Consider the following 16349-nt stretch of genomic DNA (forward strand, 5'->3'; position numbering starts at 1 on the left):
CGATTCACACTATACTTCAAGAAATGACGTTGATTTATATAATTCATCAACACATTTATTATTATTGTTGTTTTTATTACTGTTGTTGTTTACGGTTTATTTGTTAAATGCCTTTCATTCCGTCACACAGTGCGCGAGCGTGGCCACGTGAGGGCTCCGCGCTCTTATTTACATGCACGAGCGCTCGCTCGCTCTCTTTCGCTCTCTCTTTCTCTCGCTCCACCTCCAAACCCGGGTTGCCAGATTGCATGATTTTGATACTTAAAACGTTTATTGTCATAATCAGCATATTTAAATTAAGGACAGAATTTCCAATCGAGTCACATATATAAGTCGAACAAAATAAAAAAAGAAAAAAAGAAAAAAATAAATAACAGTAAATAATAGTAAAAATGCATGCTTAATTTATTGCAGGAACATACACTAGACATGATATTAACATGCAAACGCGACACAAGACCAAAAACCTCAATGTATTGAAATGTATCAGAAGTCAAAAGGTGTTAATGCATTATATTTAACATTTACATTTACATTTAGGCATTTTGCAGACGCTTATCCAGAGCGACTTACAAAAAGTGCTTTAAAGTTTACATCATTGGATACATACTTACACTGGGTTAACTAGGTTAATAACTAGAGGGGTCAGGGGTAGCTCAGTGGTTAAGGCATTGGACTACGGTTCAGAAGATCCCAAGTTCAAACACCACAACCACCAAGTTGCCACTGTTGGACCCTTGAGCGCGGCCCTTAACCCTCAACTGCTCAGGTGTGTAATGAGATAAAAAATGTAAGTCTCTGGATAAGAGCATCTGCAAAATGCCTAAATGCCATTAGTCCAACACAACTGGGAAGAGTTTTTTAAATTTATTTTTTTGTTAGTCCAAGTACTGGAGAAACAGATGCGTCTTGAGTCGTCGTTTAAAGATAGTCAAAGTCTCTGCTGTACGGACAACTAGAGGAAGTTCATTCTACCACCTAGGTGCCAGAACAGAAAAGAGCCTGGATGAATGCTGCCCTCGATCCCTGAGAGACGGTGGGATGAGGCGAGCAGTGCTGGAGGATCGGAGGGAACGTGGTGCAGTGCGTGGTGTGATTAGAGCATTTAGGTAAGTGGGCTCTGACAGTAATGAGGAAACACAGATTTATTGAAGCGCTTGTGCACAAGGATGTGTAAAAAAACTGACATGATTAAATTTCCTGCAAATGTAACATGTATGGAATGAGTCTCCAGTATCAGAGATTCTCCTTTCATTTCAAATGTAATACTTTCTTACTCACTCACTCATCTTCTATACCTGTATTTTATCCTGTATTCAGGGTCGCAGGGACCTGGAGTCTATCCCAGGAGGCTTAGGGCACGAGGCGGGGTACACCCTGGACAGGGTCGAGTTATTTTATTTTATTTTATTTTTTTATAAACAAAAACAAGCTGTGTTCTTGTCTTGTTAACTTGTTAACAACAGAGAAGAAAAGAAAGACAACTGTACACTATGGGCATGATGGACAACCAGTCAACCCACTCTGCATGTCTTTGGACTGATAGAATCCCTGCTATCCGTTATCACCCAGATGAGGATGGGTTCCCTGTTCAGTCTGGTTCCTCTCAAGGTTTCTTCCTATTACCATCTCAGGGAGTTTTTCCTTGCCACTGTCGCCCTCGGCTTGTTCTCCAGGCACAATCTGACCATTTTGATTGAGACACATTCACATTTCATACAAACTTAAATAATTCTTTTGATTGTGTAAAGTTGCTTTGCGGCAATGACAATTGTTAAAAGCGCTATAGAAATAAAATTGAATTGAATTTGGACTGTGGGAGGAAACTAGAGTACTCACAGAGTACAGGGAGGACATGCACACTCCACAAACACACACACACACGGGTGAGGTTTGAACCCTCGACCCTGGGGTGTGAGGTGACAGAGAACCACTAAATCATAATGCAACATATTCATTTGTTTTTTATTTATTTTAATTTACACACACAAATCTCCATGTCTTTGGACTGTGTGAGGAAACCGAAGGAAACCCACCAAGCACAGGGAGACCATGCAAACTCCATGCACACGGACCCCCAGGCGAGGACTGAACCCTGACCCTGGAGGTGCGAGGCGACAGTGCTAACCACTACGCCACCGTGCCGCCACCTCTCTAATTATTTGTTTGTATACAGATCTGTGGTGAAAAGCCCCCACTACAGGTCTGTACACTATATAACTGTTTTGTGGAATCTGGGTACCTTGATTTAAAATTTAACTTGACTCAGTGTTCAGTGGTTAAGGTGTGTTAGGAAGGTCCTGGGTTCAAATCCCACTATCACCAGGTTTCCCCTGTTCCCCTTAAATAATGGTAAATATATGATAGATATGAGTAAAATGTGAGTCGCTCTCTATAACTGTGTTCGCGAAACTAATGTTAATCTATAAGTCTTCGCCCCTCAGGTTTAGTGTACTGTAATCTCTGTTACTGTAGATACACGCTTCTACACACTCTGGCAACCCCGCAAGCCCGCTGCCGCCCCCCTCTCCCAGTCTCTGCCCCCTCCCTCCCCGATGTGTGTGTGTGTGTGTGTGTGTGTGTCTCTCTCTCTCTCTCTCTCTCTCTCAGTGCGCGCGCCGGCTCCTCATATCCCCGGTAGCCCGGTGTCGGTGGCGCACGCGCTGCCTTCTGCGCGCTCGGCTTCACGCGGACAGGACGCACACACAGAGAGCGCGCGCTCGGGACGGAGCAACGGACACAGACGGACCAGAGCGCAGTCATGCCGGTCGGCGGTGCGTGCGCGCGCAAGTCGGCTCGCCGCTCGCGCTCCGCGCTGATCGCCGCGCTCACCGTGCTGCTCGTGCAGACGCTCATCGTGTGGAACTTCAGCAGCCTGGACTCGGGGGACACCGGGGGGACCGGCGGGGGGGCGACCGGAGGAGGAGGAGGAGGAGGAGGCGCAGTGAGGGAGAAGAGAGACCGGCTCGGGGAGAACAAAGCGTACGGGGAGAACCGGCGGGCCGGCGGGGAGCAGCTCGGGAGGGGGAGTCTCCGCCACGAGCGGCAAACGGTAAGGAGACCCGAGCGGCGGAATGTCGGTGTGGGGAGCGCCGTGCACATCAGACCCGCGCCGTCACTCTCACTCTCTCTCTGTCTCTCTGTCTCACTCTGTCTCACTCCCTCGGTTCTCCGGTCTGTCCGTGAGACCGGGCCTGTGCTCTCGGCTTTACGGGTTCTGTAGCTCGCGCGTCGGCTCTGCGCGCGCATCAGCGTTACACTGCATGATGAGATCGCGTCATCTCCAGACACTGCTGGAGAATTCACACAACTGTCCACATCACACACCATCATCATCATCATCATCATCATCATCCGCATCATTATTGTCATGACCATCATCATCATCACCATCAAACACCATTACTATCATCATCATCATCATCATGTTAATCACACACCATCATCATTATTATCATGACCACCACCATCATCATCATCATCACTATTGTAATCATCATCATCATCATCATCACTATTTTAATCACCATCATCATCATCAGCATCATGACCATTAGGGTTAAAGTCCCTCTTCAAATTCATGGTTCCACTCCAGACATTGTTAATATTCAGGTTCATTTAGGTCACATCGGTCTACTGGAGTTACCCTGTTTAACACACACACACACACACACACACTCTACAAAAAAATCCCAGGTTCCTCAATGGTTCTCCAAAATCTTTCATGATGCCGTTCGACTAGAAACACTTACAGGATCTCAATAAAATTCGGGTTCTTCCTTTCTTTTCTTCTTCTAGTGAACTAACTGTTATAACCACCAACCACGATCCTGTTAATACTGACACATTTAGAAAATTGATACTTCATTTTATTTTATTTTGTTCTTAAACAAAAGGGTTCTTAACCCATTCATTGTATAATTAACCTGTATTGCTTGGATCAGAACCCTGTCTGATTGTAAAACTCTTATAACACGGCTATAACCCTCAATTATCCCGTGAAGCTGTTTTTGTTTGTAAAACTGTATGCAGTAACTGGATAAGACTGTAGAGGAACCCTTAAAGGTTCTATGTAGAAGGGTCCCAGTCCAAGCAGAGATCCTGACAGGTTTGTGCGCCACACACACTGCTTGAGATAATGGTTCTTTAAGTGGTTTTTAAGCATAAGAATGGAAAACCGATTAATGAAAATGAAATTATGTTAAAAAAAATTATAATAAAAAAGGAGAAAAATATTTTATAAAAAAAAAAATTCTTAAAAAAAAAACTAAGATTAAAACAGCAGAGCTTGTAGTTATTACTTTGTGAGAAAAATGCCTTAAAAGGAAAATTGTAGAAGTAATTGATCACGATAGTGCTGTTATATCATCGTATCATCGCGCTCCACACCGCAGGAATCTTTACATCTTGAGTTTAATAACTTTATTAGATTTCTAATTAAGTATTGATTATTTTTTTTATTTATACAGTGCGGTTGTCACAAGACAGCGTGGTGTCGTTTTTCCGTGTTTGATGATTGAATATCTCCTGATGTGACTAAGGTGACATTCAGGCATCTTAAGAGCGAAACATTGCGTAATTACCAGCGCTAATTAACATGTACTATGATGCGTACATGGTAACGTCCATTATCAGAGATCGTAAAAAATATATACACAATGGAAATGTCAGGAGGACGTGCAGGTGATGACGGACTGGACAATAAGAACAATATCTTCGCTGTTAACCCTTGTTGAGACCGGCTGTGCATCAGAGGTGAGAGGAAAAATTAAGAATGAGTATGGAGAGAGAGCGCCGGCAGTGTCGTGTCTCCGCAGGATTTCCTGTCGTGCCAGAATCACTCGGGTGTTTTTCCGGTGAGAAAATAAAAACAACATAAATGTCTCACCTCCTGGCGTCTCCCTGCGGAACTGTTGCACGTTTGTGATGTTTTTGTGCCATTTGTGATAATTAGACTAAACTCAGGCTTGGAAAGAGAGACTGAGAGAGAGAGAGAGAGAGAGAGAGACAGAGAGAGAGAGAGAGACAGAGAGAGAGATAGAGAGACAGAGTCAGATAGAAAGACAGAGAGACAGAGACAGAGAGAGAGAGACAGAGAGAGAGACAGAGACAGAGAGAGAGAGACAGAGAGAGAGACAGAGACAGAGAGAGCTCACCCTCCTGAGTGTAAACACTGATATTCGGCGCAACAGGACGCCCAGTTGTTTTGTGTTTTACGAAATGTTCCACTCAATGTCTTCACTGTTTTAGAGCTCAAGGAGTTCATTCAGGAGCGCTGTGTAAACTCAGACGCTACAGCGCTGGAAAAAAAAATCGTTTGGACTGAACAAGTTGTTCAGGAAATCAGAGCGATATTAAATTCTGACTTCTGTTTGTCCGAAAACTCAAGAACCAATAAGAGTACTGTCTCTACTGTCTCAGGACTCTTTATAGCGTGTTCATCTGTAAGGAAACTAGATCAGTCTGAATAGATCATAAATACACAATCACGCATGTGTATCTCCTCAGACAACAATTATAGATGCTGAATAGTTCAGAGAGCACCACCTTTAGGATCATAGAGGAACTGCATTATATTACCATCTCAAATGCAAACATACCATACATGTGTTAAAAAAACCAAACAAACAAACTAATTCTCAGTAATGTTCATGGTACAGGTATGACAGACCCGCCACTAATATTAAAGAGAGCTTTCTGTAGTTTCTCTTAACATACACGGAAGGAGTCTCCAGTGTCAGTGGAAGAAGCTGTAAATTTTTCCGACTGCTTTAGGACAGACGAGTTTACGCTTCTCTGCGGTTTCTCAGTAAAAGAACGAAACCGGATGAAAAACTTGTTTGTGATGTCTTGCTCTTTAATTAATTTAATCTGTAATGGACAAACTGCCGCGGTGTCAGGGGAATAAAACACATCAGGAAAGAGTCGGAGTGGTAACTAACGCTCAGGGTTTTTATCGCTCGCCTGAGTCGGCTTTGTTGTTAAATAAAGTGATGGACTGCAGTAGAATAATTTGCTGAGAATCTGTGTGTGTGTGTGTGTGTGTGTGTGAGATATGTTGTTACTGTGGTGTAGGATTTTTGCGCATTGGTTACGCGATCCCTGCGTGTAACGCGTTTTTTTCTGCCTCAGTAGCTGCTTGTTGATGTCTCGTCATGCTAATTACTCAATACAGTATTTAGCGAAAGTTGCTAGCGCTACTCTGTGCCTGATTTCTTGTAGTTTGAAAGTTGAAATCTAAAAGCGTTCGGCGCAGAACGACCTCAGAGCTCGCTGACCTTTGCTTCTTCTCATCCATGACAGGCTGTAATACGCTCCCCTGACTCTCGCTGTCTCTCTTTCTTTCTCTCCCTGTCTCTCTCTCTCTCCCTGTCTCTCTCTCTCTCTTTCTCTCTCTTCTTCCTGTCACCTCTGCTGAGTTTCTTGTTCTTGTAAAAACAGAAGCTTATAGACCAGGAGCTGGAATTAGTTTTCATTTTCCTTTGGAAGAGCTTGGAGAAGAAGGAGGATTAGAGCGCAGATCCATCACAGCACCCACAATCCCCTTCATCACGCCGGAGTCCAGGAATTACAAACAACAAGATTCAGAAGCGCAGTTGTTGAAATTAAATCTGATTTCAGGGTAAATTAATGTGTTTGTTGCCTCTAAAAGAAACTAACAGACCTTCTTGCGTGTTTAGTAAAGTCTTGAGGAACACTGTAGTCCTCCAGGCTTAATAAAGAACATTGTTGTCTCTCATATTCAGTCCAGTCCCTGGACATGAGCAGTTTTTTTTTGAGGAATGTTTTTTTTTTTTATTATTGTTCCTATGGATCATTCAAGCATAAAAAAAAAAAATCATCTAACTTAAGTCCTGACTCAGTGAGAAACAGGTTCAGATGATGGGAGTTGATCATGTCGGTGATTAGTATACTGCTGATGCTGAATGCTGAGGGGTTGGAACAGACGAGAGGGGAAATGAGGTCGCTGCTGAGGGCGTTACATAAACTATATTATTATGTATTATTTTTATTATTATATGAATAAATGGGGGTGGGGGGGTCAAAACTTTTGCACTGTAATGTATTTCAGGAGAAACGAACTAAACAATTTTTTGAGGTAACAAATTAAACATTCAAATAAAAAAAAAAAAGTAGTACCTACTTGCCAAAAAAATATCCCACAAAGGTCAACAGATTAACAGATTTCAAGAATTCCTCTTAGATCGATGCTAAGACCAGTTCTGATTTTTTTATTTTGGTTATTTAAATAGGCATTCAATTTTGTCATGAGTGATGTCACAAAGATTGTTTTTAATGCTGAACTCTCTTAATGATGTCATGAAGCAGAACTGTTTTATCAACGACAATATCAGCCAAGTCGCCGTCTTCATTCTTCTCTTTAATGTTGAAATTTAATCTGTTTGGCTTTAAAGTGTTTCATTTTTGCTGTTTTAAAAAAGGACAGTTTCTCTATAGGTCTTTTAAAGTTTTGTTAAAAAGTTTTACCATTAGCAACATTTTTAAAAACGATTAGATATTTTCAAATGTTTTAGCACGTCATCAATGTTGCATAAAAAAAATAAATAAAACAACAACCCAGTTTAATTGAGCACCCTAAAGGATTCTTTGTTTTAGGATCAGTGTTAAATCCTTCAGCAAAATGTTTTTGCTCATTTACGGTATTTAGTGTCAGAAGTTTAACAGCTAGATTGGAAGTTTGAAAAGACGCTGGTTTTAACGCAGATCTTCACTGATCCGTAGTGGGAACGTGGCAGGTCCCCCTGACGCCAGTGTTCTCCGCGTTCTCCCTTTGTTGTGGTCGGAATCTCAGACTCGATCCATCCGTCGTTCGGGGGACAACGGCAGAGGACAGACGGTGTCTCCGACTTACTTTTGATCGTCCTCGCCTGTTTGTCACCAGCGCCCCGACTTCGCTCTGCTGTACTTTCAGCTCAGAGAAATTCCACCGAGTCACCTTATTTATAAAGACACGACGTCTCGGGCTTGTCCCGCTTGCTTTTTATAGGTCGTGTGCTTTCCTTGAACCAAATGTGGAAGTTCCTTGTTTGAGTATACGCAGAGGGGAAGTTCGCTCAGCCTGAGTGACTGACGGGTTTTTCTGTGGCGCTGCTTTGAGGATGACCGAGTTAGAGGAGGACGTCGACTCGTGTGAAGATCCGTCCTTGTATTGGGGGAATTTCCTAATTTCAGTGACGAAAGTGGCACGTCCGCGTTAAAACATGAACAAAAAAGAAATCGCATTTTGCAACAAAGGAAATGAAAGTAGCAGCTTATTTATTTATTCATTATTATTATTATTATTATTATTATTATTAATTTCTGTAATTTTATAGTAAATGAAAGTGTGAATGGGAATTCATCAGAGCAACATTTTGAAATTTGCCGTCGTGCTCATCTCCTGTCCAAGCTGCTGTTTTGTTAGACACGCAGTTTCCAGTGTGTTTCGCAGTTTCCACATCGGTGACCTTTTTGAGTTCTGAAGATCTCAGACGGAACCCTGTGGGTTCTCTCCTCACGTATGTTCTCAGGATATTACCGGCTAGACTGCGACCTGACAGACGCTCGACTGTGCAGAGAGAAGAAATCCTGCACATCTGGCTAAAATTGGCTCAGAGTTCCTACTAACACACAGTGTGTGTGTGTGTGTGTGTGTGTGCGTGTGTGTTGAGTGTGTGTGTGAGTATGTGCCAGGCTGCCGCTGGTAAAGACACGGATTATACTCCGTTGGCAGCGATGGTTTTCCTGGTATTTCCTAAACTGGGTTTTAAAATGGCTAAGAGCACACGCCCAGGCCGGCTGTTCCACACACGCTGCTCATGACAGACCGTTCTCTTCGAATGAATCCACTACAGAGACCGAACGGATCCCTCGTCTGACCGCGTATCGATTCACTGAGACACTTTAACCCTTCAGTCTGAGAATGTTACTCAGTTTAAACACGTTACTCAGCGTGGAGCCAACAGGGACGGTGTGTGTGTGTGTGTGTGTGTGTGTGTCCTGAGGAGGAAAAGAAAGATCCTTTTGTGTCCACCTTTTTAACCTTCAAAAGCGACACATAAGAAAAAAAACCCAGCTTTTTTTTAATAGCCGTTTGCACGTCTGTGAGAAGGTGATTTAGGCAACATTTATTATGGATGGAAGGAGTCTCCAGTGTCAGTCAGGGGTAAAGTAACTCGTTTTATAGATGTTTAATGGATAAAACGTACGACAATAAAATAATCAACCTCAGGGTGGGAACAGCGTCTCCAGTTCATTACACCACCACGTCATTAGTGAATTTCCTACAAGAGCACGACACATAGCGGTTTATTACTTAAATATCAGCATTTCAGAACCAAAGTTCTCATTATTATCTAGACACATTTTACTCACACATACACACTTGCAAAACTTAAAAAAAAAAAAAAAAAAAAAATTTTTGTGAAGCTGCTTTGAGACTATGACCATTGTTAAAAGCGCTATATAAATAAAATTGAATTGAATTGAATTAATGTAACAATTACAATGGCACAATCAATCAATCATTCTTTATAATTTCTTTTAAAATTACAGTTACAAAACAACTATTACAAAGTTTATATATATATATATATATATATATATCTTTTTGTTAATTTTTTAAAATTATACCTACAAATTATTGCTGCACAATTAATCTCGCAAAAATGGAAATCGCATTACGGACGGGCGCCATTATTTAATCACAAAAGGCTGGAGCTTATTACAGGTTATACACACACACAGTCGGGACTTTAAGTGTGTGTATAATTATTGAAATTTATCATGTGAGTTGATAAATAAATATCAGCAAACATCGTTTTAATGAGATCATTTAAGACGTTATTTATTGTTAGACTCGTTAAATACAACTGAATACTAAACTGTTCAATAGTCACGGATCGCGATTTAAACCACAATCGCAATACGCGTCAAAATAATCACTGTGATTTTTATTTAATCAAATCGTTCCACCTTACAAATACAAGCTAATGCTAACTCTGCTAACACACTCATTCTTTTTTGTTTGTTTGTTTTTTTTGCACATACTGTATGTGAGTAATAAACTTGGACGTTTCCTGAAGTTGAGACGCGACCTGAGAGCCTCCGACGTATCATGTGCTCATTTATGGATATTTCTTTTACTCCAGAGTGATGTAAAGTCTTATGCAAATGAGCGTTAAATATTGTTGATAATTGCTGCTCCTGTAGTCTCTTTGTTTGTAGATGAGATTTAGCTCGTTATCTCGCCGCTGACTCGTGTGCAGTGACGGAGCCGGTGGCTCAGAGACAGGAACGCTCCAGGGAGACGGAACACACACACACACACACACCTGGCTGTGCGAGTCTTTGCTAGCACGACTGTGTGCTATATTTTGCCGCGTCCTCTCCAACCTCAGAGTGAAATCTCCTCTTTATTAGCTTTGCTTCACGCGACTGCTGGCGATACAAATAAATCACAAAAATTATGCATTTTCTTGCTAATTTTAAACTGAATCCTAACATTGACATTAATCAATGTTAGGATTAAGGGCGGGGCCAGGGGCGTGGTTACTGTCTTCACTTTTTGTTACAAACTGGTTTAAACTGGATTGAAATCCACACGGACTGTATGCATGAAGATTGGATTGTGATTGGGCTGTGGGGTGTTTGTTTGTTTGTTTGTTTGTTGTTGTTTCAAGCCCACAGTGTTTCTTCAGAGTCGTACAGATTGCAGATGAACGTAAAGCGGGCCGAGTGGTGAACCTTGCCGTCTGTAGCGTGTGGTCGCGGCTCAGACGAGGGCGGAGCGTGATGCGAGCCGAGTGTAAACCTGACGATCGGTTCCACATGGTGCCGTAGCGCTCGGCTCTCAGCGGGGCAGCGCCTCATTAACGCTTCCTCCGTTCCACGTGAGATCTGGAGCGGCGTTAGATGTACACGTGGCCTTGAGAACACTGATGTGTGTGTGTGTGTGTTTTGTTTTTAATTTGCTGGACCCCTGGGCCTCCTCGGAGGCGAGCGCGGGGTTTTGTTTTGTAAAATAAACATGTCCTGCTTGCGAGACCTCTGAAGACACAAGCGAGCTCTTTCATGTCCCTCCCCAGCTGTCGCGTATGCGCTCCAGTCGCCGTCTATCGATTAGCTTCTCTGCGTCGTGCTGATGGTTATCGCCGACATTTCCATGATGCGCTCTGCTAATGAGCTGACCTCGACTGGAACCCTCGTTCTGTTTTTCCACAATCATTTTCAGAGTGTGTGTGTGTGTGTGTGTGTGTCTGAGTGAGCATGGACACGTGCTGTGTTTATTGTGTATCGCGAGGACACCGAGTGCGAGGCTGTTGTGTGTTTTTTCCCCGCGGCATCGTGGAAAAGCCTTGAGCCCGCCCAGCTGTCAGTCACGCTCGAGCGCTCCGGTCCATCAGCGCCGTTGTTTTGTTTTTGTTTTCCCTTTTCACCTTTCACAAACACCTGCGTTAAGCGTAGGTCGTGTCAGTGATGTGCAGTAGAGTAACAACGTCTGCATCCTGATCGCTCTCTTCACAACACACTCCGTCAGATACACAACCGTCAGTCACTTTGCACGCGATCTGTTTATACGATTGGTTTAAATATGAAATGTACAAACTATTTTTTTATAAATAAAGAAACAAAAAATAACTGCAAACTTTTGTTTGTTTGTTTAATTCATTTATTTTAAATATTTTTTTAAGTTGTAAATAAGTCTTTTTAATTTATTAAAACTATTTTAAATGCAAATGCAAAACTTTACTATAGTTTATTAATTATGCTGACTTATTAACTTATTTAAAATAATTATTTCAAACCAACCAAAACCAAGTTTTCTACAGATTAAAATCATATTTGTTTCTTTTTTCTTTTATAATTTTTTTTATTTTTTTTATTTATTTATTTATTCATAAGTTAACTATTTTTGTTAACTTTTTAAAAATTATACCTACAAATTAAAGTCACACAATTAACTGCACAAAAATCGTAATTGCGAAACCAAACTGTATTATTGTTTATTCATACAAAAGGCTGAAATTATTATATCAATAATGTAAGTATTTTTTTTATATTGGTAAATATTGGTGCATTTAATAGCTACAAATCGCAGTTTAAACCTTGTAATCTGTTTCAAAATAATTGCATGTGATATTTTGACCGTGTCTCAAATGGTGCCACCCTACTGCAAACGCTTTTTATTTTTATTTTTAAAAACAACATGAAATAAAAACACTTTTAATAACAGCTGCAAAATTAATTTGCATATTTAAATGAATGTTGTGTTTGTTTCATTCTTGTAGTAGGTAAGACTTATAAACTCGTCCTGAGAGCAGGTTCAGACAGTGACGTCGTGTCTCGTCTGGGATCAGACTGTAGACTGTAGGCTGAGTTTCGGCCGGGCGTGGCACTCGACCTGTATGCGGTATCTGAGAAAAAATCCCCTGGGTGTGGTGATGTGATGGTGTAGCTAGATGTGTGTAGCGCGTGGTGTGTGTGTAGCGTGGGGTGTGTGTAGCGCGTGGTGTGTGTGTGTTTGCTCGGCGCCATCCTTCCTGCCCTGTCTGATTTAGATTTCTAATAATTTCCTCATCAGCGCGCTCAGCTCTGTTTGCTTTGGAACAGATAACGGACACGTCGCTTATTACTTTGGAACAAAACCCTATTATTCCTGAATTAGCGACGAGTCAGAGATCAGACGTCGCCTCTGATTGCCGTCCTGTTGGATCTCGTTTGTTTACTGTGACTCTATTGGAGACGACTGACCTTCTCATCACAGTCTGATCCGTGGGAGTCAGACGTCTGATCCTCATCTAATTCACCTGTTTTCATCATCGTCGCCACGACGATATTGTAATATTTCTAGTTGAGTTCTGGATTCTGATTGGTCAGAAGGTGTTGACTAACCGCTGGATTATTTAAACACTGGAGACTCCTTACAAAACCTTTGTTTTTGCTTTGTCTTTTGCCAAGCAACACCTTTTTTGTTAATTTATTTATCTTAACTACTATTAATTTCAGGCTCCCGCTCTGTGAATGAGCCGTTACTATGGAAACGATAACGTATTCAAATTAGCGCAATCATTTAAAGCTCACTCGTGCTTAAGTTAGACTTTTGTATTATTATTATTCATGTTATAATTTTTTCCGCAAAAAATGATGTTTTTTAAATATTTTAGGTATTTAATCATGTGTGATTTTAAAAAGCTAGTTATTTACGTGTTTATTGTTTACGATGTGCTGCTTTTATGCCGCATGGCTCCGCCTCCGCGTGCTGCATGTCGTGTGTAGCTGATTGTCAGCAGGGTGTGTCTGTTCAGACCGAAAACACGTTTATGGGAGCGTTTAACTAGCTGGAAAAGGTTACAGAGAGCCAGAGTGTGTGTGTGTGTGTGTGTGTGTATGTGTGTGTGTGTGTGTTTGGGATGAAGTATGAATAAAGAGCTGTGTAATGAAGCTCAATGCAGCCAGTGTGAAGTGTGGAGCCGACGGTTGGATAGTGTGTGTGTGTGTGTGTGAGTGTGTGTGAGTGTGTGTGTGTGAGACAGTGCAGCGGTCTGCCATGTGGTATGAATGGGGTTTGTGTTGAGAGATGGCATAAGAAAATAATCTTTGACGCTAACTGGACTCCTCGTTTTTAAGCATCACGACCCAGGCACTGGGTACATGCACACACACACACGCGCACACACACACACCCACACACACACACACACACACACACGCGCACACACACACACACACACACACACACACACACACACACACACACACATAAAGATTTCTCTCCCTCTTTCCCTCTCTTTCTCTTTTCCTTTCCTAGCAAATCTCCCAAAAATGATCGTAGCGTTAGACATGTGTCACTCTTTCCTCTGTGATGTCACTGTAGAAAAGGGGGCGTGGTTCTACTGATTAACAATTACCGTTGGAAGCAATTTGTGGCCGTGTGTGAGGTGTGGGTGTGTCTGTGTGCGAGGTGTGGGTGTGGCCGTGTGCGAGGTGGGGTGTGGCCGTGTGCGAGGTGTGGGTGTGGCCGTGTGCGAGGTGTGGGTGTGGCCGTGTGCGAGGTGTGGGTGTGGCTGTGTGCGAGGTGTGGGTGTGGCCGTGTGCGAGGTGTGGGTGTGGCCATGTGTGGTTTATGAGCTCTTACAAGTAAAATGATTATCTGCGTCCGCGCGGAGTGTGTGAACGCAGTGTGTTTCTGTGCTGTAATTACGTCCTGGTGTCCGGCGTGTGGACGTGACGGTCGGCACAGGATGCTGGAGCTCTTCTTTAATTGATCTCACTTCTCTCACGTCGCTCTTCATTTGTTCTCTGTCTCTTTCTCTCTGTCTCTGTTTATCACCGAGCATCAATCACTCACACAGATCGCTCTCAGTTTGTCCTGCTAACCGTGTGTGTGTGTGTGTGTGTGTGTGTGTGTGTGTGTGATGAAGAAAGAGAGAGCTCAGAGCTCAGCAAACGTGTAAAACCAGGAGATTTAAGCAGATATTCTGACACGTGGTCCTCTTTGATGGCGGTTGGGACTCAGTAGGTCACATGACCGCCGGCTGCAGGTCTCACCCTCATCACACTGTTTCTCTCCGGGCTGAATTTAAAACCGATTTTCCAGGCCAACCTTCTTTAAAACCATTAAATGCTTCCTTTAATGATCGTGTCTTGTCTTGTCTCAAACTCTTGGTCTGCATTAATCCAGCACTTCTACACCCTCTGTCTTCTTTAGACCTTACGGCACAGTGAAATGCTATTTACATTTTTCAGTTAGGACACGAGCGCGTATCAGAGCGCAGGGTCAGCCAGGATACAGCGCCCCCTGGGGCAGACGTGGTTAACAGGCCTTGGTCAGGGGCTCAACGGTGGCAACTTGGAGGTGCTGGGGCTTAAACCCAAGACCTTCTGAGCAGAAACCTAGTAACCCACAGCCTTAACCGTTTGAGCTTTCTTCCCTGATCAAAACCTTTTAATAATGCTTTCTACTCTCCTTCAGTACTCAGTTACATGGTATCTACCAACCTTTAAACTCACTTAACATTTAAGCTAACTAGCTGAAAGGGGTTTGTGATGGTTGCTATGGTGACTAAATATTTCATAACGATAATTAAATTGGTGAACAAGTGAGGAGGTAGGTAGCGAGCGAGACTCAATTTCAGGTGAGCTAGTTAGCTAGCAAGTTAGCACACCCCCTCGGTCATGGGGTGACATCAGGCTAACATTTTAAATCTAATAATCATTCATATTTATAGATATTAGCATGAAGTGTGTGTAATAATACCGTAGAACAAACGTGCGTTCTGTTATTTTTGGGGTCCTCGAAATGCGCTTCTCCCCCGCCCATAGACGCCCCGCGCAACATATCGATTCTGCTGATATGTGTGTGTGTGTGTGTGATGATAAAAATAGTGGTGATTATATTAAGTGTGTGTGAGTGGAAAGGGCCTTGTTCCAGAGGGTGCCTGCCGGGATTTGGGAATCATGTGACCTGGAAAAGATTGAAATGGGAGCCCCTTCTCAGCGGTAATCACCTGACTGCTTCAAACTTCAGAGAGAGAGAGACAGAGAGAATACTATGAATACTTGGCAATACAGTGAGAATTCCTACTGGGGCCCTGCATGTCCTTCAGACTGGGATCAGGTTTTGCTAACACGTCCCCTTTGCCCGTTAGCCGCGGACAAATTCTGTCTCTCAAACAAATATATATATATTTCTCGTTAAAATCTTTTTAGTTAAATAAAACACGCAACATGGTAGCGTCGTCTATCCCAGGAACGCGGGGTGAAGGGAACATGATTTGCGTATAACGTGGACATTATTTCACTGTGAAGGCACCAGGGACACACTTGTTCCCTTAATCTAGGGGCAGTTTAGTCGAGTGTAGAGTCAGACCTCCTGTGAGGCGAGAGGATCCCGGATCAAACCCTGGGAGACTTTGTGAGAGCGTAAGGCATTCAGTCATGTCACTCGGTATAATTAGCAATGACAGCAACACGCTAAAGAAGCGCTAACGCCTGCTCCGATGTCTTGAATGAGTAAATAAGAGCCAGATGAAAATGAACCGCGACTAAAACCGAGAAAATGGTGCAGATTAGGAACAGAATGCGTTCGGAGGAACATCCAGACTTCCAGGCCTGCTGTTAGTGTCGGAGAAATAAAAAACACAATCTCCCCTTTTCTAAATCCCTGGAGTAATCCCCACAATCCCACGGGCTTCGCGGTCATTTCGCCCTAATGCGGTCCTGATGGAGATGTTTACTCCGTGCGGAGCAGATTTTATCAGCGCATGTGGACCAGACGACGAATCCGTCACCCGTCCGTCACGTCCGGACGTCGCTGTCAGGGCCGAGTGAGACGTAGCGGCAGGTTA

General features: G+C 42.8%; 1 protein-coding gene across 1 annotated transcript in view; it reads left to right on the top strand.

The window, feature by feature from the left end:
- Positions 1-2592: 2592 nt before the first annotated feature.
- The window catches only part of xylt1 (xylosyltransferase I), a 60236-nt gene continuing 46479 nt past the window's right edge, over positions 2593-16349 (top strand). The window contains exon 1 of the mRNA XM_053514241.1: positions 2593-3052. Within this exon, the coding sequence (XP_053370216.1) occupies positions 2762-3052 (291 nt within the window). The 5' untranslated portion in view covers positions 2593-2761. The remainder of the gene's footprint in view (positions 3053-16349) is intronic.

The sequence above is a fragment of the Clarias gariepinus genome, chromosome 16, assembly GCF_024256425.1.
Source record: "Clarias gariepinus isolate MV-2021 ecotype Netherlands chromosome 16, CGAR_prim_01v2, whole genome shotgun sequence".
NCBI classification, from domain to species: domain Eukaryota; kingdom Metazoa; phylum Chordata; class Actinopteri; order Siluriformes; family Clariidae; genus Clarias; species Clarias gariepinus.